The following is a 23182-nucleotide window of genomic DNA, read 5'->3' as shown; positions in this document are numbered from 1 at the left end:
CAAAGATCAACTGTAGGACATCAGATAATTTAACAAAGCTGTTTCCTTACTGATGTATCCTTGGGCAGCAATATCACATCTCTGAACCGAGTGAGAAACATTAGACGTCAGATACCTTTGAATGTTGCTAACATTCACAACATTCAAAGATAAAGTCATAAAAAATTAATCAAAATTTTAATGTATATTTAAAAAGTGAACATTTTAAAGATTGCGTCAAAATAAAAATAATTAAAATGCTTAAAGCAATGAATACATGTATTCGTGCCCCTTCTGTTGGGCAAATATAAATGAGCTGCAATTTACTCACCTCCCTTTGATTAAAATGAATGGAATCATTGAATCTGTCTGGTTCATTCCCCAGATTCTCACTCAGACATGTGGAACTTGTTTTCTGCTATCAGTCATTTGGTGGAATCCTAGATTGGAATGCAACCTGGAGTTAAGGAAATATAACATAGAACAGCTACAGGCCCTTCAGCCCATGATGCCTGCCCCAAACAGGAAGCCAAATTAAACCAAATCTCCTCTGCCTGCAGCAGATCCACAATCTCTGTTCCTTGGGCATCCATATATCTATCAATAAGCCTCTTAAACATCTTTATTGTATCTGTTTCCACCATAACCCCTCTCAGCCCATTCCAGGAACATCACTCTCAAGTCAAAAGATGCCCCCTCCCACATTAAAACCATGCCCTATACTAGTGGTTCTCAACCTTTTTCTTTCCACTCACATACCACTTCAAGTATTCCCTATGCCATAGGTGCTTTGTAAGGGATTGCTTAAGGTGGTATGAGGTTGGAAAGAAAAAGTTTGAAAACTACTGTTTTAATCGTACCTAATTGACTTGTTATGCGCACAGATTCACAACTCCAAAGGAAATGGGCCAATGAGAATTTTTCTCAAACAAAAAATTTCAGTGACAATTGGATCTATAGAAGTAGTTCTCAACCTTCCCTTCCCACTCAGATACCACTTACAGTCTGACTCAGAAGAGGAAGAGGATTAAACAAGCTGTAAAAGATATAACTAATGCAGACCTGCTAAGAGCAATAATAAAAATGGATAAGAAATCTAAGAATATCTATGAGATTGTGAAAAATTTGAAGACTGTTCTGAAAGATCTGGATGACAGGGTTAAATTTGTGGAAGATGAAATGGAAGATGTGAAGGATAAAGTGGGAAAAATTGAACTTGATTCTGATGCATGGTCAATTGTCAGGAAGAAAGTAATGGAAAAATTGGATACTTTAGAAAATTTCAGTAGAAGAAATAATATTATGATAATTGGTCTCCCAAAAAACATGGAAGGTCAAGATGCTGTAAATATTTTCAAGAATGGATACCTGAAGTTCTGGTGCAGAATAAATTTACATCAGCTATTGAAATTGAAAGAGCTCATAGAACCCTAGTTCCAAAACTGACAACAAATCAAAGGCCTCATTCTGTATTGATTAAGGGTCTCATATACTGAGGCAGAGAGTTGATATTAAAATTGGCAGCTGAGGAAGCAAGAATCAGAGGTGCACTGCTGGAAATCAATGGAAGTAAAGTGTTTTTTATCTGGACATAAGCTCTGCTCTACTGAATTTAATCTGATAAAAAAATTTCCCTATGGCAGAAAGGATGTTTATATTACATCATCACATGTTGAAGATCATGTTGCCTGGTGGATGGAATAAGTTCTTTGCTGAATAGATCTTAGCAGAAGAATTTGTGAAAAAACTGCCAACTGTTAGACCACCTGAATGAATAATGAAGATGATTTATTTGGGTTATAACTTCTTTCATTTTTTTCTTTTAATATGTAAATTTATATATATATTTGGATAATTTCTGAGAGTGAAATTATTAAGATTCCAGGGGTTTGGGGGTGATCGGAACCTGATCTCTTTTATATTACATGTCCATCTGTGGCAAGAGCCACAGCCTATATAATAGTGGAGGATTGTTTTGGGCATTATTTAAACCACACTAAAAGGGGTGGGGGGAATTTACTAATATTGTAATGCGTTATAACAATTATATTCTTAAAATTATGAACTTTTTTCTTGTTTCTTTCATGTGGATTTCTGGAAGATGTATTTGCTATTTTGGAAAATATAAGTTGGTTTAGTTATTGAGGGAGATGCACAGTGAGAGGTGAATGAAGAGTATTTGGATATTAAAAAGAATTCTCGAAAAGATGAATAATACACTAAATTTTATGAGTTTTAATCTTAATGGAATTAATGGGTCAGTGAAGAGGAAATTAGCATATATTAAGAAAATGAAAATCAACATAGCATTCTTACATGAAACCCATTTAGTTGATAAAGAACATCAAAAATGAAAAAGGGAAATTAAAAAAAAAATTAAAAATGAAAAAGGGAGTGAGTGACACAAGTATTATCTTATTAGTTTAATTCTAAGGTGAGAGGAGTATCAATTTTGATACATCAGAATCTCTCAAAGTACAAAATGTGATAATAGATCCTGCAGGTAGATATGTTGTTGTACATTGTCAGATATATTGAGAAGTATGGACCCTTTTGAATATTTATGCACCAAATACTGATGATGAGAAATTTATTCAGGAAATATTTCTTAATTTATCAAATCTTCTGAAAATATTTTAATAGGAGGAGACTTTAATTTTTGTCTGGACCTAGTTTTAGATAGATCAGCTAGGTTAAATACAAGTAGCTGCAAAAGCTACTTTATCATAGATTAGGGATTTAAATTTAATAGCTGCTTGAAGGAAATTTCTTTTTCTTGCAATAAACATGACTCTTATTTAAGGGTAGATTTGTTTTTATTATCTGCTCGAATACAGAGTATGATTATTGAAACTGAATATTTCGTTCTTTGGCTTGGCTTCGCGGATGAAGATTTATGGAGGGGTATGTCCACATCTGCTGGAGGCTCATTGGTGACTCACAAGTCCGATGCGGGACAGGCAGGCATGGTTGCAGCGGTTGCAAGGGAAAATTGGTTGGTTGGGGTTGGGTGTTGGGTTTTTCCTCCTTTGTCTTTTGTCAGTGAGGTGGGCTCTGCGGTCTTCTTCAAAGGAGGTTGCAGCCCGCCAAACTGTGAGGCGCCAAGATGCACAGTTGGAGGCGATATCAGCCCACTTGCGGCGGTAAATGTGGCAGGCACCAAGAGATTTCTTTAAGCAGTCTTTGTACCTCTTCTTTGGTGCACATCTGTCTCGGTGGGCAGTGGTGAGCTCGCCACTGAATATAAAGCTGAATATAAAGCAAAAATATTATCATATTGTTTTCCATTGACATTGGTAATTACAATGATAGATAAAGAGAAATTGGTTTATGGATGACATTTTAATTCTTTACTGTTGAAAACGACAGACTTTTATGATTTTATTAGAAGACAAATTCAAATTTTTTGTGCATCTAATTGTGCATCCACACCTAATAAATTTATTATATGAGATGCTTTAAAATTGTATATAAGAGGAACACATAAATTATACTTCTAAATTGAAAAAAAAAAGACTATATAAGAGAGGTGGAACCATTGGAAAGTAAGATAACTAATTTAGAAAAAGATCTCTAATGAAGGTTGTCTGAAAAGAAAAAGAGGAAACTTAATAAAAAGTTAGAATATAATACAATACAAACATATAGAACAGAAAAAAATGATAACAAGAACCAAACAGAAATATTCTGAGTTGAGTGAAAGGACACATAAGATACTTTCTTGGCAATTGAAAGCAGAACAGATATCAGAACAATTAATGCAGTGGAAATGGAGACAAATTCTGTTACTTATAATCCTCAAGAAATTAACACAACATTTAAATTATTTTATGCCAAGTTATATCAATCAGAATCGCTAGGAAATGTTAACAGGATTGAAAACCTTTTGTCACATATAACATTACCAACGTTAGGTTTAACTGAACAAGCATAGTTGAATGCTCCCCTTATTTTAAGAGAGGTGGAGGAAGCACTAAGTTCTAAATCTCCTGGAGAAGACTGATTTCCACCTGAATTTTAGAAAGAGTTTAAAGAATTAGTGATGCCTTTGGTTTTGGATGTTTTAAATCAGATGTTGCAAACCCATATTCTTCCTGAAATATTCTCAACAGCATAATTACTGTGATACCCAAAAAAGATGAGATCCATTAAAGCCATCATCCTATAGACCAATATCTTTAGTAAATTTAGATTATAAGATAATTGCCAAAGTACTTGCAAATAGATTGCCAAAATATTTACCTAAATTGATACATAAGGATCAAATGTGTTTTGTGAAAAAGAGACAGTCAGCTGGTATTAAAATTTAGTTTAATTCATTTAGCATAAAAAAATAGGTGATTCAAATGTAGCAGTAGTACTAGATGTAACAAAGGAATTTGATAGATTAGAATGGGATTTTTCACTTCTTTTTTTGAAGAGGGAGAAATCTGCTTGGGTAAAAATAGAATGAGATAAACTAGGAGAGAAAAAAGTGGAAGATTTCATATATATAAATGGGATGCAAAATTAATGACTGCTGAAATAAATACTCCTTTATTGAAACATTTGATTTAAATTTGGCATGATACAAATACAGTAATTTGAATAAGACATAATTTATCTCACAAAACTTTGACTCATAAGAGACTTATTCCTTGAACATTAGATAATAAAATTTTTGAAATTTTGTCTCATAAAGGGATCAGATATATTGAAGACTGTTATGATTAAGGGCAACTGATCTCATTTGAACAACTTAAGAATAAATATGGTATTAATAGTAATACAATATTTTGTTATTTTCAAATTAAGGCATACCTAAGTCCAACCATTTATCTACCAAAGTATAGTGATACAGAGATTCCACTAAGAGGAAAATACAAAGACATTTATTTAGGCAATTTATCATTTACTTCAAGTGGGGGAATCATAAATCTAGACAAAGATGGGATACAGACTTAAATGTGATAATAGAGCTGAAGAATTGAGAGTGTATGACTAATAAAATAAATGTAAGATATAGACTCGTACAATATAACTTTTTACATCAACTATACCTCACACCACAGAAATTAAATAAATTGAAATCAGATTTATCAGATCAATGTTTCTGATGTGGCAAAAGGGTGGGAACATTTTTACACTCAACATGGTCTTGTGATAAAGTAAGACCTTTTTGGCTGGAATTAGGAAAAATTTTAGTACAAATTAAGGAGCTCAATTTCCACAAAATCCAGAATTATTTTTATTAGGTAACTTTAAATTGAAATTAACTAGATATGAGATAGAATTTGTTAAAATTGCATTAGCAGTGGCCAAAAAGTGTATTGCAGTTGCTTGGAAATCAGATTCACAATTAAGTTTGGAATGATGGAATGAGGAAATGTACAGTTGTGTTCCCCTCAAGAAAATTACATATCATTTAAGGAAAAAATGAAATTTTTACAAATTTGGTGCTGGTATCTACAAAAGAGAGGATTAATTTTTTATATTTCTAGATGTTCTTCTTAGCCTCTAAGACCTGCGTGGAAACCCATTAATGATAAAATAGATATTAATTCTAGATTAGATAAATTTTAACATCTTCAGCAGTCCACTTCTATTCTTATTCTCACTTTTTCCTTTTTTTTTCTTTCTGTTCCATACTTTATGTATCATCTTTTCTTTCTTTTTTCATCCTTTCTGGTGATTGTAGGGGGGTGGAGGGAGGGGTGTTGGGGTATTATCATCATGTATTTGATACTCAATATATTATTATATTTGTAATTTGAAATATATTTGAATGTAAATATGGTTAACAAAATTAAATATTGACAAAAAGAAACTCAAATTTAAATGACTGGCTCAATTCTGTAGCTCCTTGTCCATGATTCACTCCCTCATGAAAAAATATCATTATCTACTCCTCCAAATGATTTTATATGTTCAAATGTCACCTCTCAATATTCTAAACTCACAAGGAATACAGAACCCAATGGTCTCACTTTGCTTGAAAGGAAAGATCCCTTATCCTGGGAATTAGCCTGGTGAATCTCCTTTGGACAGCTTCCAATGCTATGCATTGTATTCCAGGTGCAACTGCATTGACACACTGTACAATGCAAACAGAAGCTCCCTTTTCTTAAATTCCAACCCCTTTGCAATAAGGACCAAATGGAAGTTACTCTTCTAACTACAGTAAAACCTCGTTAGAATGCGGTAGTTGGGGTCCAAGATTTCATACTGCATTACAGCCGAGTTGCGGAACAGATGCATATATGTCATGATTCAGGAAGCAGGAAAACAGAACACCGTGACTCAAACCCTACAATAAGACCTTTAAACTCCACATATTAACATACATGTCTTGTAAACGAGTCATAAGAGTCCATTTTTGAGCTTGTGGCTGTTAACCACTGTTAGTCTGGCTCCTAAAATCAATGTTTGGGGTCCACAAACACCCGCGCTATAAGCGATTCTATGGATTAATGAATCGCGTTCTAATGAGGTTTCAGTGTATCTTCTTAAATAGCCTGCTAACCTTGGTGCTTCATGAATTAGACCACTTAGATCCCTCTACACTTCAGCTCTCTTCATTTAGATCAGTGGTTTTCGAAGTGTCCGCCTCAACTCGCATTGCACCTTAAGCAATCCCTTACTAATCACAGAGCACCTACGGCATAGGGATTCCTTAAGCTGGAATATGAGTTTAGGGGAACAGTTTGAAAACCACTGATTTAGATGATAGACTGCCTTTGATTCCTCACAGAAATGCATGCTTCGTACTTCACTGTGCCTAACTACATTTGCCAGGTTTTCACCGTCACTCAGTCTATCTATCCATTCCACTTTGTGGGATCACAATGTCCCCATCATATTCCCAATTCATTCCCTCTTCCAGGTTGTAAATAATGGAAGTCTAAGAAACATTCCCAGGGATACATCACCCATTACTTCCCTCCAGCCTGAATAAAGATCCATGAAATCCAGGTCTTTGTTTTCTATAAAACAATCAATTCACAATCCATGCAAATACACTTCATCTAAAACCTTGGGCTCTTAATTTATGCACGTCTCTTATGAGGCATTTAACTAAAGCCTTTTGGATATTTATGTACTCAACAAGTTCTTCTCTATCAATGTTCAACAGAGGAATAGATTAGGTTAATGCAGAGAATCTTTTGCCTAAAGGATGAGATTTAACAGGAACCTGAGGGGTAACATTTTTGCACAGAGGGGGCTATTTTATGGAATGATCTGCCAGAGGAGGTAGTTGAGGCAGGTACTATTGCAATGTTTAAGAGAAAAAATTGGATGGATACATGAATAGGATGGGTTTATACAGATATGGGCCAAACACAGGCAAGTGGGACAGTAATATGTGGGGAATTTTGATCAGCATGGGGGTTGGGCTAAAGGCCTTTTTCTATGATTTGCGACTCTATTTTCAGATCTTATGACTTCATTTTCTGTCGCAGCTCAACAAATTCAAGTAAATTTATCAAATCTAATTTATCTTTCATAAAACCATGTGGGGTAGGTTTAATTATATTCAACTTGAATAAATGTCCAAGATGCTCTAGCTGCTCTAACAGGAGTGCTGTTGCTGGTCTCGACTCAGGAAGAGCAGAGACTCGTCCTTCAGTATTCCTTGGCAGGGACCTACTGGCTCCTGACCTGTCTGATGGCCCTTTGCAGGGTTCATCTGCCTGCGAAGTGGAGTTGACAGCATTCTCTTTGCACTGAATACCCACATGGGTCTGTATCCAAGCCTGGCAGCCCTGACCCCAAACGTTGCAAGCTCTGAGGCAGCAGCTGACTGGCACAGCACCAGAGCATCACTGCTCGGCAAGAAGAAGCCTGGGAGATAACCCTACAGGGTGTAGGGACCACAGAAGCAGACTCTAGAAGGGCTCAGAGGTCAAAGGCCTCATACCAGGTTGTGGGCTGCCTTCTGAAACAGGTGTCAGGTCTGGGAATGTGATAGCTTCCTGATTGCTTCAGGGGCTCAAAACTAGGAACCGAGAAGGGTGACGATGCCTGGAGCATGGTTATACCACTGCGCTGGAGAGGAGGCCATGTGGCTATGGAGGCACATGAGGCAACAGCATCAGAGGGATTCCAGATCCTTAATGTCTCTGGGGGTCTCTCTGTTGCTTCACTTTCTCATCTTGATATTGGACCTCTTTGCATGGCTTTACAGGGCAAATAAAGGAAAGCAATTGTGGTATATTTTGTATAAATGACGATAAAGGAGTCTATTTTTGAAACTTATTAATTAGTAGTTTTCTTTGATCTGAAATTAATAATTGGCTTATTTGATATGCAACACCAAACATAGAAGTTCTAACATCCCATTCTGTGTTGAATTGATTCCAAGTTTCCCTCTTGAAAGATCTGGCTGTTATCTTTCGACCAGCCATTCTCACCTTGTTTTGGCTATTGCCCTCTTAGGACTCCATTCAAAGTTTTTGGGTCCCCTTCCCTGTGAAGCAATCGAGTTTGGTTGGTTTCTTCTGTATTTCTCTCCTATCGATTACATTACAAATAATTTGTCATTTCAGTCCACGACCCCCCTTAAATGTGCTGTGATTCCCCATTAAGAATGGCTACTTTAGACTGTGTTTCCTGGTCCTCAACACCCTAACCTGTAGATGTCTCTGTCCATTTAACCCTTAATATCTTAAACATTCCTCGGAATTCCAGAGAACATAACCCGAATTTGGGTAATCTCTTCTCATAACATAACCTCCCCTTCACTCCCTTCTACTCCTATCAAGGCCAATGTATTCTTCCCGAAATGTGAAGTTTAAAACTTTCTGAATATAACCACATCCAATCCTTCATTAATCCATCATTGATTACTTTCTGAATGACATTTTAGTTATATGTTCATAAGCACCCCAAAGTTGGTTTTGATTGAAATTTCTTCTAATATTTCACCATTTAGAATGTATTTCATTCAGAATAGGTGACTTCACATTGAAATCCGTTTACCAGAATTTTTCCCATTTGTTAATATCTCTGTCATAATTTTTGCTTCAATCTACACTCTTTAAATGCCATGTATCCTTGTGTCATAGATAAATCTGGATATATGACTTTCTGTTTCATCATTTAAATCTTTTATAAATATTCTGAAAAGTCATAGTCAATACTGATCCATGTGAAATGCTTCCTGTCAAGTCAAAGCATTACAACATGGAAACGGTCCCATAGGCTCAGCTTGTCCACGTCAACAGTATGCACTCCTGTTTTAGTCCCCACTTGCCGCAAGCAAGCTCATGTACCTGACTCTACCATTTTGTCTGGCAACTGGTAACATGTGCTCATCACACTCTGAGTGAAGAATTGTCTCACATTCCTTCAATCTGAAAAAGACTGCAACTATTCACCTTAGTTATGCCCCTTATGCATTTATAGACCTCTATAAGATTCCCTCTCAATCTCCTGCACTGAAAGAAAAACAGTTTTTTCATTCTTTCACAATAACTTCCCCAATCTTGGCAACAATTTCATTAACCTGCCCAATTGAGTAAGATTTTGTTAATTAATTGCTTTATCTTCAAAGAAGGGATAAATATTAAGATAATTAGATGTTGTGGATGAATGTTGGCTGAGAGAACATTTCTATAAAGTGTCCCATACATTTGGTTTTACATCCATCCTAAGAGAGCAGTCAAAATTTTGGTTTAATATCACATCGAGCAGAAACCATCTCCAACAGTGTAGTGCCCTGTCAGTGTCTACCTAACTCTAGCTTCTGCATTGTGTCCTTAACCCATGATCATCTGTCTTGGAGGTAAGTGTTGTACAGGGGCCTAAACTTTTATTCAGGATTCTGAAAAAGAGCACCTTTTATGGTAGATGACATCTGCTCATCAAAGATGGAGTTTGGTGCCCTACATGACCCGTGTATCCCGTTGCGTTGTGCATCACTAATTAGTGGTTTCATTAATTTTAAGTACCCTACCCATCGAGCATGACCCTCACTCAACTCACTTTGGAATATCCCAGGTTTTCTGCTACTTCATAAGTTCCTCCCAATTGCTGTACGTTGATGCCTGTCCAGGTCGCGGCACCTTCAGTCGGCCCAGCGTCAGCTCAATGTGGATCAATGTCCGTTGTCACTACTCATAAATTCCTCCATGCAGCAGGAACATCTGTACTAGCGCCAGCACAGGGGAACCGAGAAGGAAGCTGTTCCCATGGCACTGGTACAGCAGTGGGGTGGTGATGGGAGAGGGGGAGGGGTATAGAGAGAGAGAGAGAGAAAGAGATGGCAGCATGATTCACGCAGGTGGGTGAGGGGGAGATGGTAGCATGACTTGGGCAGGCAAGTGAGCAACGGGGGGAGAGACGGCAGCCCAACTCGGGTGGACATGCGGCCAAGCGAGGGTGAGGGAGAGAAAGTAATGCAACTTGGATGGGCAGGTGATAGGGGGAAAAGACAACAGCCCAATTCAAGTGAGCGAGTGGGCTGTGGGAGGTGTGGGGGGAGAGATGGCAGCATGACTCAGGTGGGAGGGCTTAAAGGGACTTCCATTTTAAAATGATTCTGAAATCTGGATATTTTTGAATAATGCCAGGTGTCCGGACCCGATGATCACCGATAAAAGGTTAGGCACCTGCACCATGTAACAAAAACTAATGTGGTACCATTTAAAAAAATTTATGTGCTCCCCAAACCTTTTGTTTCATTTTCAAGTCTGTGATTGGTTACTTTTATAATTTTGATTTCAGTCAGTGTGACCATTTGCTGTTGTAACACCACTTTTTGTTCTTGGACTATGGTAACTGTGAATGTTTATTTTCTCTCTATCTTTTGTATTGATCCATTTTTAACATATACCATTGCATTATAATTGTTTTTATGAAGTACCTATTTGGCTGTAGCAAGTAAAAATTTCAGTGAATATGTACATTGTAAATGTATATAACAATAAACTCATTCCATGGCCCCCCTTAAATGTGCTGTGATTCCCATTAAGATGATATTTGTTCAATCTGAAAATTGCCGATTCTCTATTCCTTGAACCCAGCACACCTATTTTATTCTTCAAATGCGATTGTTTGCTTTCAAATTACGTTTATTTAATATATTTATGAATATTCCATCTAACGGACAAAGTTGGTAAGTTCTGGTAGTTTTGAAGCTCCAGTTCATATACTGTATTTTGGGATTAATTAAACTGCTCTTAAATTGCCAGTCTTGCTGTTTTCTGCTGTTCGAAGGTAATTCAAGATGTAGATTAAAGATCCCTGGTACCAAGCCCATGAGTTTGTTCATCTAAGAAAGAATGTTGACAGGTTGTGCAAACAAACAGGCATCACAGTGTGTTCTGATCCAATCTTCCCCAGTGCCATGTGCATACACTTTTCAACAAGGGTATCGTGAGTATAAACCATTGCTGAGTTACTAACTCATTTGGCTCAGGGCTGATGAGATAATTTTCAGTAACCATGTCACCATACCAACTCAATTTAGTCACCCAAGATGAAACCAGGGATCAACCTCAGAACCCTCATGGCTCATATTACACAGTCATTCATGCTACAGATTGGATTGTGATTTTCCTTCATGGTCTCAACAGTTTAAGTACTTGGAATTAACCAGCACAAAAGAGAAACTGTCATCGGAACTCTCAATCCCATTTAATGCAGCCCCTTGAATTGAATTGCTAATTATTAATGAAAAAAAAACTCTAACTTTGATGGGAATTCACATTTGGGGAACACAATGAAAAATGGTAATCCTTAAAATTTAGGACATGGATATTGCTTATCCAGTGAGTTTTTTTTTTAAAGACTAAAATTGTTGCTGATTAAATTAATTTTTAAAAATGATTATGTAAATTAATGCACATACACACACACACCAGTCAGTTTGTATGTCTCCAATGTACATCTGCAAAGTGAAATTAGCAGCTGTCTTGATGTCAAAATCTTTCTATTAGACATGGAACTGGTTAATAAAAAGATATTTTGGATTGTTAAGGAATTAACAGCAGTGATTCAAATGAGAACCTCATATAGAATTTAATAAAGGAGAGTGTGAACAAAAATGAAGCTCATATTCAAGAGTAGGACTGTCTTCATGACAAAATTAAACACCCTGTTGTAAAACTGTTGCCTTAGAAGCAACAGAAATTGGGTGTTGTGCTACAAAGTCAATGCCATCAGAGCTCAGACCAGAAACAGAGACTGCCGCTCCCTTAGAGCAGGAGGGAAATGAAGATAGCAATTTAGATGCACTGAAAAGGCAGAAGGTATTAACTCCAGGCAGAAAGCCCATTTCAACTTTGGATTATGATAATTTTCTAATGGTAAGTATGACTTTGCTCTGGCGAGTGCACCAACAGAATCCAAAAAGTCCCTTCACTTGATTCACCTTAATTAAAGTCACAGTCTACCCATATTTTAATCCATCCTATCAATCTTGGCTTTATATCCTTTTGTTTAATATTATTATTCTTAATTGGTTTAAGTTTATCAAATGAGATAGGATCTTTGATTAAGGAAAATATCACAGGACTGGAACAAGAGGATCAAATGCAAAGTATTTAGTTGGAGTTGTTTAACTATAAAATGGGTATGATATGACCAGATAGACTTTCAGTCAATCAGACAGCTGAAAGAAGACACTTTAAGAGAAATGACTGAGAAGTGAGAGTGGTTTTGACCATTCTTCTGTTGAATGCAGGTTGATTGAAAGAGAAAAGGGGACATTTTTAAAAAAATTTTTTACACTATGAACCATACTGACCAAAATACACACAAACATTTCCCTCTTGATTATATACAGTGTCATTTTCTCCCCTTTTTCCCCCCTCCCCTCCCTCCCTCCTTCACCCCCCTCCCCACCCACTCAACGTTCAACATATACAATACATTAAACCCATTAAACAATGTCATCACACAATGAAAATAAACAAGAAATTTGTGTCATCTACTTTTACATACTGGGTGAGTTCATTTTGTCTCCTTCTCCTTTTAAAGCATGCACTGGAGGATTTATGCAGAAGGGTGGCATTACTGAGTGCTGGATCTTGACGTGAGGAGTATTTTTGAAATAGTGATCCTAGTATTGTGTTGTAAAGGTTAATTTTAAAGGAGGATGAGAGCAACTTGGAACAAAAAAGTTAAATGGATAATGTAAATTAAATATTTTGTGAAACAAATTATATATATGTTCTGTACTGCGATTTGCTTTACTAATTAGAAGTGTAATTTTTATCTGTATTTAATATATTTTTGTAATTTTACTTCAATTATAATTTATCCCTTGGCACAATAAAGGCTTGTTCAGACAGCACTAAGAACTGAACCAAATTAGGACCAAGTTATTACTATGGATTGACGATTGCCATGTCAGTTTATGAATAAGTGATTTTTTAAAAATAAATCATGATAAGAATAATTTAAAAAAAAACAGACAAGCACTTTGATTTGATGAGCCAAAAATATATTGGCAGAGACAGCTGAAAGTCAAAATGTCCATAAAGCATCTGAGAGCAGAGTTTCTATGGAGGATCACCTAATCTTCTCCATGACCATTTCCCCAGAGAGGTTGGGGGCTTGATATTCTGCCATATCTGTCACACACCTGCTCTCCTTCCACTAGGCTGCTGTCATTTGAAGTTTATGTAGGATTTTACACTTTTGCACAAAGCAGATATTTGTTTATCACAGCAGAATATAGTTCCATAGAAGAATGAGCCAATCAGCTGACCTGTAGATTTTCTCATCACAAATTTCCTTGCCATTATTGAAGCTATTCAATACTGCTGCCACTGTGGCTCAGGTACCCAACTGGGCTCCAGCAAAGACCAACACAGAATGAGAGAAAAACAAGAACTGCGGATGCTGGAACCTTCAGGAACCAATGAAAAGCTGGTGAGACCCAGCGGGTTAGACAGCATCCATGGAGAGAAATGTTTTCACTGAGCCCCTTCAGGTTCTCATTGTTTGGTGACACTAGCACAAATATATGAAGAAATCTGACTGAAGAAATAAAAATTCTACCATCGCAACTTACATATTGGTGTAACTCTATTTTGAATGGATCAAATTTCATTGCACAAACACTACCTCACTCACATTAAATGTAAAATAAATGCTTCTAGAATCAAATATGATATCTTGTCTAAAAGTGCAACTGCACATTGTTCCCTAAATCACCCATTATAATTTAACTCCATTCTCTTCACTTGATCAAGTCTGTAACTTGCATTTCATTATAAATAGATTATGATTTACCCTTTCTGATCTGGTTGTGGATGTTCTCCAGGGGTGCAGTGTTAATTTTATAGGTACCAGAGCTCACCAAAAATGGCGACAAGGAGGTGCCGGAGCTGCCCCATGAGGCACTGGAGCAGCGGTCCGGTGAGCTCTGGCAACACTGCACCCTGGTGTTCTCTCATATACAGAGCCCTCCATAATGTTTAGGACAAAGACCCTTTTTTCCTTTATTTTCCCGTGCTCCAGAGTTTTAAATTTGTATCCAAGCAATTCACATGTAGTTAAAGTGCACATTCCAGAGTTTATTCAAGGTTATTTGTATACATTTTGGTTTGACCATGTAGAAATTACATTTGATACATAGTTCCCTCATTTTAGGGCATCATAATATTTGCGACATTTGGTTTCACAAGTTTTTGTGAGTACTCAGGTATGTTTAGTTGCTTCATAACAGAGCAACACTTTCTTCTAAGCTTTTGTTCCCCTTTGGAGTTTGCAGTTGCTATTTTTCAATACGATACTAGAGTTTGCCAATGAAAGTCAAAGAAGCCGTTATGAGGTTGAAAAAAAACAAGAATGAAACAGTAAGAGACATCACCCAAATTTTAGGATGACCAAGATCAACAGTTTTGAACACCATTAAGAAAAAGAGCTCAGTAATCACAAAGGGACTGGATTTCCAAGGAAGACTCCACTGCTGATGACGGAAGAATTCTCATCATAATGAAGAAAAAAATCCCCAAGCGTATGTCCGACAGGTCAGAAACACTCTGCAGGAAGCAGGTCTGGATATGTCAATGACCACTGTCCGCAGAAGACTTCATGAACAGAAATACAGAGGCTAAGCTACAAGCTGCAAACCACTAGTTAGCCAAAGAAACAGGATGGCTCGATTACAGATTGCTAAGAAGGAGCCTGCAGAAATCTGGAAAAAGGTCTTGTGAGCAGACGAGACCTTTTATCAGTGTGATGGCAAGAGCAACATGTGGAGGCATAAAGGAACTGGCCAAGATCCAAAGCGTACCGTCTTTGCTATGGTTTGCAGTTATATTCCAACACCACTAGAACCTCCCTGAACTACCTTCACCATAAATTTCTTGGCGACCACCAAAAGATCTGTCTGCACTATTGAACCATCACTTTTTTTTCATGAACTGCAGCTGTAAACCTTATTATCTATCCTTTATATTTATTATTTTTTTCTGTCTCATGAGCCATTACACTAATTTAATTTAAATTAGTCTTGGTGTACCTTGTATTCGTGTAAGGTTCAGCAAGTAAGGATTTTGGTGGGTGTGTAAATTGTACTTAGGCATATGACAATAACCTGTCATATCACGTCGTGGGAGGAAATTAGAGATAGAATGCAAATATAAACTTGGGATTGAATGTGTTCATTGAGGGACTGAACCATCAATGACTCATCTTTATGGTCTCAAGGTCATTGTTCTTCTGATCCACTAATTATTTACAAAATAACCTTTCCCTGCTTCTGTTTATTCATACAATGCTGAAGATCATTCATAATGGTGAAATAATTTTTGAGTTATTGCCAACAACTTATCTAAGCTAATTTGTTTTTTTTTTACCTCTTTCAGCATACCTAGAAGACAGCTTTATAAAATCAGGAGTCTTCAGCATTGGAGAACTTATGCGAGTATCAAGAAGTAAGTGTTATGGTTCATTGAAAGCAAATTCTGAATGTCCAGCCCCTTATTATATGACTGTTATCCAGATCTCAGCTCTGCCACCAGGGGAATTAGCTCAGTAAAAAAAGGTGTATCTTCGTCATTTGTATCTTCGTCAGGAGAATATAGGCCTAGTATGTTTGATCTGTGCTCCCACGAAAACCTGCCATTCCAGGAATTAATCCAGTGAAATTTCAATGTACTCACTCCATCACCAATATATCATTACTTGGTTGGGGAGATGAGATCTAGACATAATATTCCAGATGCAGACTCACCAGGGCTCCACATTATTGGACTAAGATCTCCATTTGTGCACTTAAATCCTCTTGGAAGAAAATCTAAAATAATTTCTTGCCGTAACCTACAAGTTAACTTTCATTGGTTCATGTGCAAGGATACGCCAACTCTCTTTACTTTTGAAAAAAATGCTCTGCTTTTCCAGTTTTACAACCAGCACAGACAACGTGTGTTTTTTTGGCAAAATGTTTTTTATTTAAGTTATTTTCTTCAATCATCGACTCCCTTTGTCGGACCTCAAATATATTTGTACTTTTTGGCTGATCTCCCCTTTCCATAAGTATTTTCATCTGTTTTTGTGAGATCCTTCGCCATGGAAGTAACTTATCATGACTGTCAGACACAATGGAATAAAACCAGCTTATTCCCAATGCTATACAATCCCAGTCTATAACTAATTTTGTATTTTTGTAATTCAACTGTCTCTCAGTCCGTGAGCAGTATTTTGCTCCACTGTTGCACCTATTTAACCTACTGCTGTTTTTTTCCCTTCATTTATGTCTTGTATTAAATATCCAAAGTACATTTTTAAAAATGGAAGTGATTACCTCTATTTAAAAATCATGTTATTATTTGTTGTCTCCGGTCAGATGTTCCTTCTGTACTCTGAATAACCCAGACTTGTTTATTCCTGATAAGGCCCAAAATGTTGACTGCCTTTTACTTCGTTTGGATGGCGATTTTTCTTGCACTTCTATGTATGTCTGCAGATTTCTCTGCACTGCTGTTTAACCTCCCCTCTGTTTAACAAATTTAGATTGTGACAGGCATAACTACAGGCCCCCAAATGTCCTGTGATTCAGCGCATGTGATGAATAATTGCAGAAAGTCATCCTCGTCCCAAAGGAATGTGTGAGAAAAATGTCTTTGCCCAGCTACACTTGGGAACCAATCTCCTTGTAAGGCATAATTCGCATTGAAATCGAACTTCATGCTATTGTAGGCCTTCACATTTTATTGTCCTCTGACAACTCTCTCTGTTTCTTGCCAATCTCTAGATTTGAGGCCTTTTGTCAGCTAATCTGCACAGTATCACAATTCTTTATGAAGTATGTACAGTCCATTTTAAAGTAACCAAAATATAGTGTGATTATGCATTTGTAATTTTGATCTTTCACCCTATGGAGGAATCCAGATTTCGTACTGCAAACCACATGAAGAAATGGTTTCTCCACTAATACTCAACTATAATAAGTGTTTGGAACATTTTATTCCACAAATATTCATTAACTTGGTCTTCTCATTTAGTTTGTCATTTCCTTTTGCTTTCAAAGCAAGTATTATTTTCTATGTTTGAAAGCAATGTCAGCTGAGTGGTTCACAATTATTTGCTTCTTTCTTTCTCTGTATTATAACTAGGTTTTGCCCAGTCATCCTTCATTCTGCCATGACTTCCAATAGATAAACACATTTCAATATTTGTGGTTATAATCCCTGGTGATCCCCTTAGCATTCTGAGTATGCATGGCATAAAAGCTCATTTTTCCCAACTTTTACAATAGCTTCTATATTGTTCTTTGACAATGCGTTGTATCCAATTACATCATCAAAATCACATTCATTCCCACAATCACAATCATTGTTCATAGAAGCTGAGGAAAATATCATATCCATTGGCTTTTCACCTACCCACCCATCATATGGTTTATTCTTCTCCCTTTTAAAATGTTTTTTTTTTTCATTTGACTTTTTGCTCTCTATATTATTTTCTTTCAGTAACCGTACATTTGTCATGCCTCATTTTTCATGATAAATGGAATTTGAATTGTCTCACTTAATCAAAGAATCTTCAGCTTTTGTTGAATCCTTTTTAATCGTAGGAATATGGTTGAAATGAGTATGAGCCATTTCCTATTTGGAAGTTTACCATTCAATTATTTATTTGGCAATGAGTTATCCTTTGACATCTGGACTTCTATAACCCACATCCCTGCAGCTGACTACACCAATCCCTCAATGACTCCAGATTACAATGGCCTTTTCACTACTAGTTTATGCAACTAGACAAACTTGATTCCATTGAGAGACAGCAAGATCTGACTGAGTTATGATGCACTTTGACTTTTCTTCTGATACTTTGGTAAGAAAGGCCAGCACAAGATGAAGACTTGCAAAGTTATTCTGACAAGATTTGTAGATGGAAGCATTGTTGGTTTTTGAAGATTTTGGTAGCCCATACCTTTTCACAGAAACATTTGGAGAAAATAACCTGATTATTTGTTCCAAATTAAATTGGCTCATTCTCACTTTATTCCTCTGTAATAAACTTCTTTTTCCCAAGTAAACATTTTTGAATTTACAAACATAATAACTCTGTACATTTTGAAATTACCTCAGGATTCATTCTTCCTATTTTTGTTAAATGTACAGTTTACTTTTAAAGAATCATTTTATGGTTCAGAATTCTAATTAATTTTCAAAATATATTTCTTTGTTGCTTCAAGCTTCACAATATCTGATTTGAGGTTTATATGCCACTAGTATGAAGGATATTATTCTGTGAAAATATGACTAATCCTAAATATGAAATATGAAAAATTGTTGAATTGTAAATCTTAGAAGCACAAACTCACTTGCAGGAAGGGTGGTGAAAAAGAGAGAGAAGTCAAAATTATGGCAGCATTTTATACTTTAAATAATAATCAAAAGATTCAAAACATTAAGGCATTAATTACAATACATTCTTTTGGACTCAAATCTGGACTGAGAATCTAATTGAGGGGTGCCAGAACAACAACCTTGCTCTCAACGTCACTAAGACCAAGGAGCTTATTGTTGATTTTAGGAAGGAGAGGCCAAGGATCCATGCACCTGTCTACATTGATGGGATGGAGGTGGAGAGGGTTAGAACCTTCAATTTTCTTGGTGTCCATATTTCAGAAGACTTTCCTGAAGTCAGTACAGTGAAGAAGGCACACCAACACCTCCACATTCTGAGGAGTCTGAAGAGATTTGGCAAATCGTCAGATACTCTGCCTACATCTGTGGAAAGTATACTGGTTGCATCACTGCCTGGTTTAAGAATTCAAGTGCTCAGGAATGCAGAGGCCACAGAAGGTAGCAAACATAGTTGAGTCCATCACATGCTACGACCTCCCATCCACTAAGACATCCATGTGAGATGCTGCCTCATGAAGACAGCCAACATCATAAAGGTCTCCCATCACTCTGGCCACAACCTCTTCTCACTGCTAACTTCAAGCAGAAGGTCTTCAAGCTGACGTCCAGCAACTCTAGGTTCAAGAAATTTCTTTCCAACATCTATCAGACCCTTTAACCCCACCCCCAACATTGTTAATCAAATCGAGGACTGCTCTGGCACCACAAAATAACTCTCTCCATAATTACAAAGGCTCTGCCTTTTTGCATTAGGATAACTGTGAATATTTATTATCTACCTTTTTATTTATTGATTGTCTCTTTTTAATTCAATTAAGTATTGTACACAATTGTGGTTGTTTATTCACAAAGTACCAGTTTCAGAATTTCAGAGTGGATGTACATTGTACATTACATATGACAATAAAGCCCATTATCAATTATCATAAAAGACTTTCCAGGCAGAATGGTTGAAGAAGTTTTTGAAATGCTCCACCTATTAAAGCTCAGTTTCTAGAATAGAGCTCCAAAAAATTCCTTGGTTGGGTGAAAAAAGTCAACTGTTCTTCTTCAGACACTATTCTCAGGAAATTTACATAAGTGTAGGTCCGTCTTCCAATTTGCATGACATTATTGAGTTTGCGAGGGGTTGGTAGCCCTACAGTAGATTTGAGAGACTTGTGGAATCTGTTGTTCTGTTTCAGAGTATAACCCTCTTTAATATACAAATCCAGTCCTGACATCCTAAGTGCAATTTTCAATAGGAATGGGTTGGTGTTAAGGTTTAGGATAAATTTGGATTTGGTCAAATTTTTATAAATTGGATTAAAATATTATATCTTGACCCTAAAGCTAAAGTACTGACTAATGGACAAATATCTGCCCCATTTCAATTGATAGGATCCAGTTGACAAGGATGTCTCTTAAATCCAGCTTTGTTTATATTAGCAATAGAGCCACTAGCAGAGGCAAGGTAGGAGTGATTTGGAAATTGAAGGATTTAAGATTGGTCAAGAGGAGCATAATATGAGTTTATTTGCAGATGATGTTCTAATACATTTAGACAGAACCTGAGACTTCTTTATGAAAATTATATTTTAAATAGGAAGGATATGGTAAGTTTTCTGATTACACAATAAATTGGGACAAAAGTGAAATTATGACCCTTAAAGAAAGAGATTATACTTATTGACAAAAAAATTCAATTTAAATGGCAAAAAGATGAGATTAAATATCTAGGAATTCATGTAGATAATATTTTTAAAAATTATATAAATTGAATTATTTGCCATTACTCAAAAAATGGATGATTTACCTATAATGTTAGTAGGAAAGGTTAACTGTATTAAGATGAATATATTCCCAAGAATGCAAGAATGCAATATCATTTTCAAACCCTACCTATATTGCTACATCAAAAGATTGTTCATGTATTAAATAAACATGTAAGAAAATTTCTTTGGAAAGGTAAATTGTCAAGAATTTCTACAGAAAGATTAATGTGGAATTATGATTTGGGAGGCTTACATCTTCCTAACTTTAAGAATTATTATCAAGCAGCTCAAATGAGATTTCTCGCTTCTCTTTTTGGAAGGAGTAGAAAAAAAAAAACTGGCATGGGTTAAAATAGAATTGGATAAAATAGGAGAGAGATTTGCAGAAGAATTAATATATATAAATGGGATTCAAACTTAATGATTGGTGTTAAAGAAAAACCATTGTTGAAACATTTGATTAATGTTTGGAATAAGATAATTGATGAAAATGAATAAAAGTAAATACATCACCTAAGATGCCTCTGATTCAAAATGATCTTGTAGCTTTTCAAAGGATAATCACTTTTTAACTATTTGGTCTTGTAAAGGCATTAAAACATTGAAGATTGTTATGAACAAGGTCAGTTGATGTAATTTGAATAACTAAGGAATAAATATGGACTGATACTCTTTTTTGTTATTTTCAATTGAAAGGATATTTGTGGGAAAAGTTAGGTCCAACAGTACTGTTATCTACTTGTAGTGAGGTGGAAACTCTTAGTAGGAGGGGAAATACAAAGAAATTTACTTCTGCAATGTATTTTTTATTACAAACAGGAACTACTTAACATGGAGTTCATAAATCTAGGCAGAAGTGGGAGCTGGATTTGGATATTAAAATTGATGAGGAAAGATGGTCAGATCTATGTTGAGATTGTATAACAGATACTATTAATGTAAGATATAGATTAGTTCAAAATAATTTTTTACATCATCTATATTTGATATCACAAAAATTGAATAGAATGAAATCAGATCTATCAGATTAATGTTTTAGATGTGGTGAGGAGACAGGAACTTTCTTGCATTCGACTTAGTCATATCCCAAAGTAAAGCCTTTTTGAGTGGACTTGGAGAATTTTATAGAACAAGTTACAGACAATGTAATCCACGCAGCGGGGCAGCCTGCCAAAATGGTGCCGTCGGTGGTTCCCCTTCTTCTCAGCACCAGGCTCAGAAGTCCGCGCTGGGGGACCACATAATGCTCGAGTGACATTGGGGACCCCAGCACGGTTCTCAGCCAGGTCCGGGCTGGGAGTATAAGTCCAGCCCGTCAGCCAGCAATAAACCAGTTTTCTGCTCACTGAGCTCAACCCGTTTGGTTGTGTGTTCTTTCAGTAGCAGTGTAGCTGCCGCTACAATATACCCTTTTTTTTGTATATATTAATTTCTTTTGGGTGGGAGGTTAATGGAGGGAGTGAAGGGGAGGGGTTATAACCATTAGGTAATATTGAAATTCTCTTAAATTTAAATTCTTATTGTTTTATATAATTGTTTATTAATTACATGTATGAAAAAAATGTAAATAAAATATTTTAAAAAGGGAATGAGTTGGTGTGTATTTCATGCATGCCACAGCAAGCTTCACAGCTATTGGAGACAAAGGATCCAAACAAATACATTTGGAATTAATTTTCTTTGACTCAGAGGAATTTGTTGAGTTCTCTATTGGGCCCTGCAACATTAATGCGGGCTGTTTGTCATTTTGGGACTCCCACAGATCACTGCCTTCCTTCTACCTAAGGGCAGAGATCCCCTTGTTCATTACTCTGACTGTTGGATTCCTTTGACATCTGGGCATCCATAACTCTTTGCATATCCCATAATGTCTGCAAACTATGAGACCAGTCCTGCAATGCCTGAAAATTATAGTGGCTTTTTCATTGTGATTCTGTGTAACTAGATAAATAAACTTGACTCCGTTAAGTTTGGGATAGATGTAATCAGACTTTTAGTATGACGCTTATTAAGACACAAGGCAAAGACATAAAATTGTTTCTTATTCCAAAATCTTCAAACTGTAAGGAAGAAAAATCAGGAGCAGAAGTTGAATCAATTTGTGATAAGCTAAAAATACTGATAAATTCATTTATAACATATAATCATTAAATTATATGGCCTTCAAAGTAGTCAAAATATTCATGTTGTATATATTTAACAAACTCTACATCCAAACAGCAATTTATTTATTTGTGGTTACATGTTCTAAGACATTCTGTTTTGTGTGCTATCCAGGCAAGCCAAACTATGCTGCAAAAATAAATCAAAAATATTCAGAATAGTGTTACAAAGAAAAAGTTTAGTTTCAACAGTGAAAGTGCCATGATGAGCTGGGATTTGTGAGATCAGCTTTTATGACTAATTCCATACTATGGTTAGATAATAGTGAGAAAGACCTGTCTTTGAATGGGAAGTTCTCAAACTCTTGCATCTTCTGCCCAACAGGAGGAAGAGAAAGGAGAGTGTCACTGGGGTGGAATGGGTTCTTTAATAAGTTGACAGCATTTCCAAGGCAGTGAGAAGTGCAGATGGAGTCGATGGAGGAGAAGTTGGTCTGCGCAATGGCCTCTGCAGTTCGCTTGCAGTCTTGGGCAGTGT

At 36.3% G+C, this 23182-nt stretch overlaps 1 protein-coding gene across 10 annotated transcripts in view; it reads left to right on the top strand.

Annotated features, from left to right (window-relative positions):
- LOC138755431 (nuclear factor 1 B-type-like) overlaps nt 1-23182 on the top strand; it is a 315639-nt gene that overhangs the window by 195738 nt on the left and 96719 nt on the right. For all 10 annotated transcript variants that reach the window (XM_069921424.1, XM_069921399.1, XM_069921408.1 and 7 more), the window contains exon 4: nt 15780-15848. In XM_069921424.1, the coding sequence (XP_069777525.1) occupies nt 15780-15848 (69 nt within the window). The remainder of the gene's footprint in view (nt 1-15779; nt 15849-23182) is intronic.

This window comes from Narcine bancroftii, chromosome 1 (genome assembly GCF_036971445.1).
Source record: "Narcine bancroftii isolate sNarBan1 chromosome 1, sNarBan1.hap1, whole genome shotgun sequence".
Taxonomy (NCBI): domain Eukaryota; kingdom Metazoa; phylum Chordata; class Chondrichthyes; order Torpediniformes; family Narcinidae; genus Narcine; species Narcine bancroftii.
The sequence above is the reverse complement of the archived record's forward strand: the minus strand, read 5'-3'. Positions and strand labels throughout refer to the sequence as shown.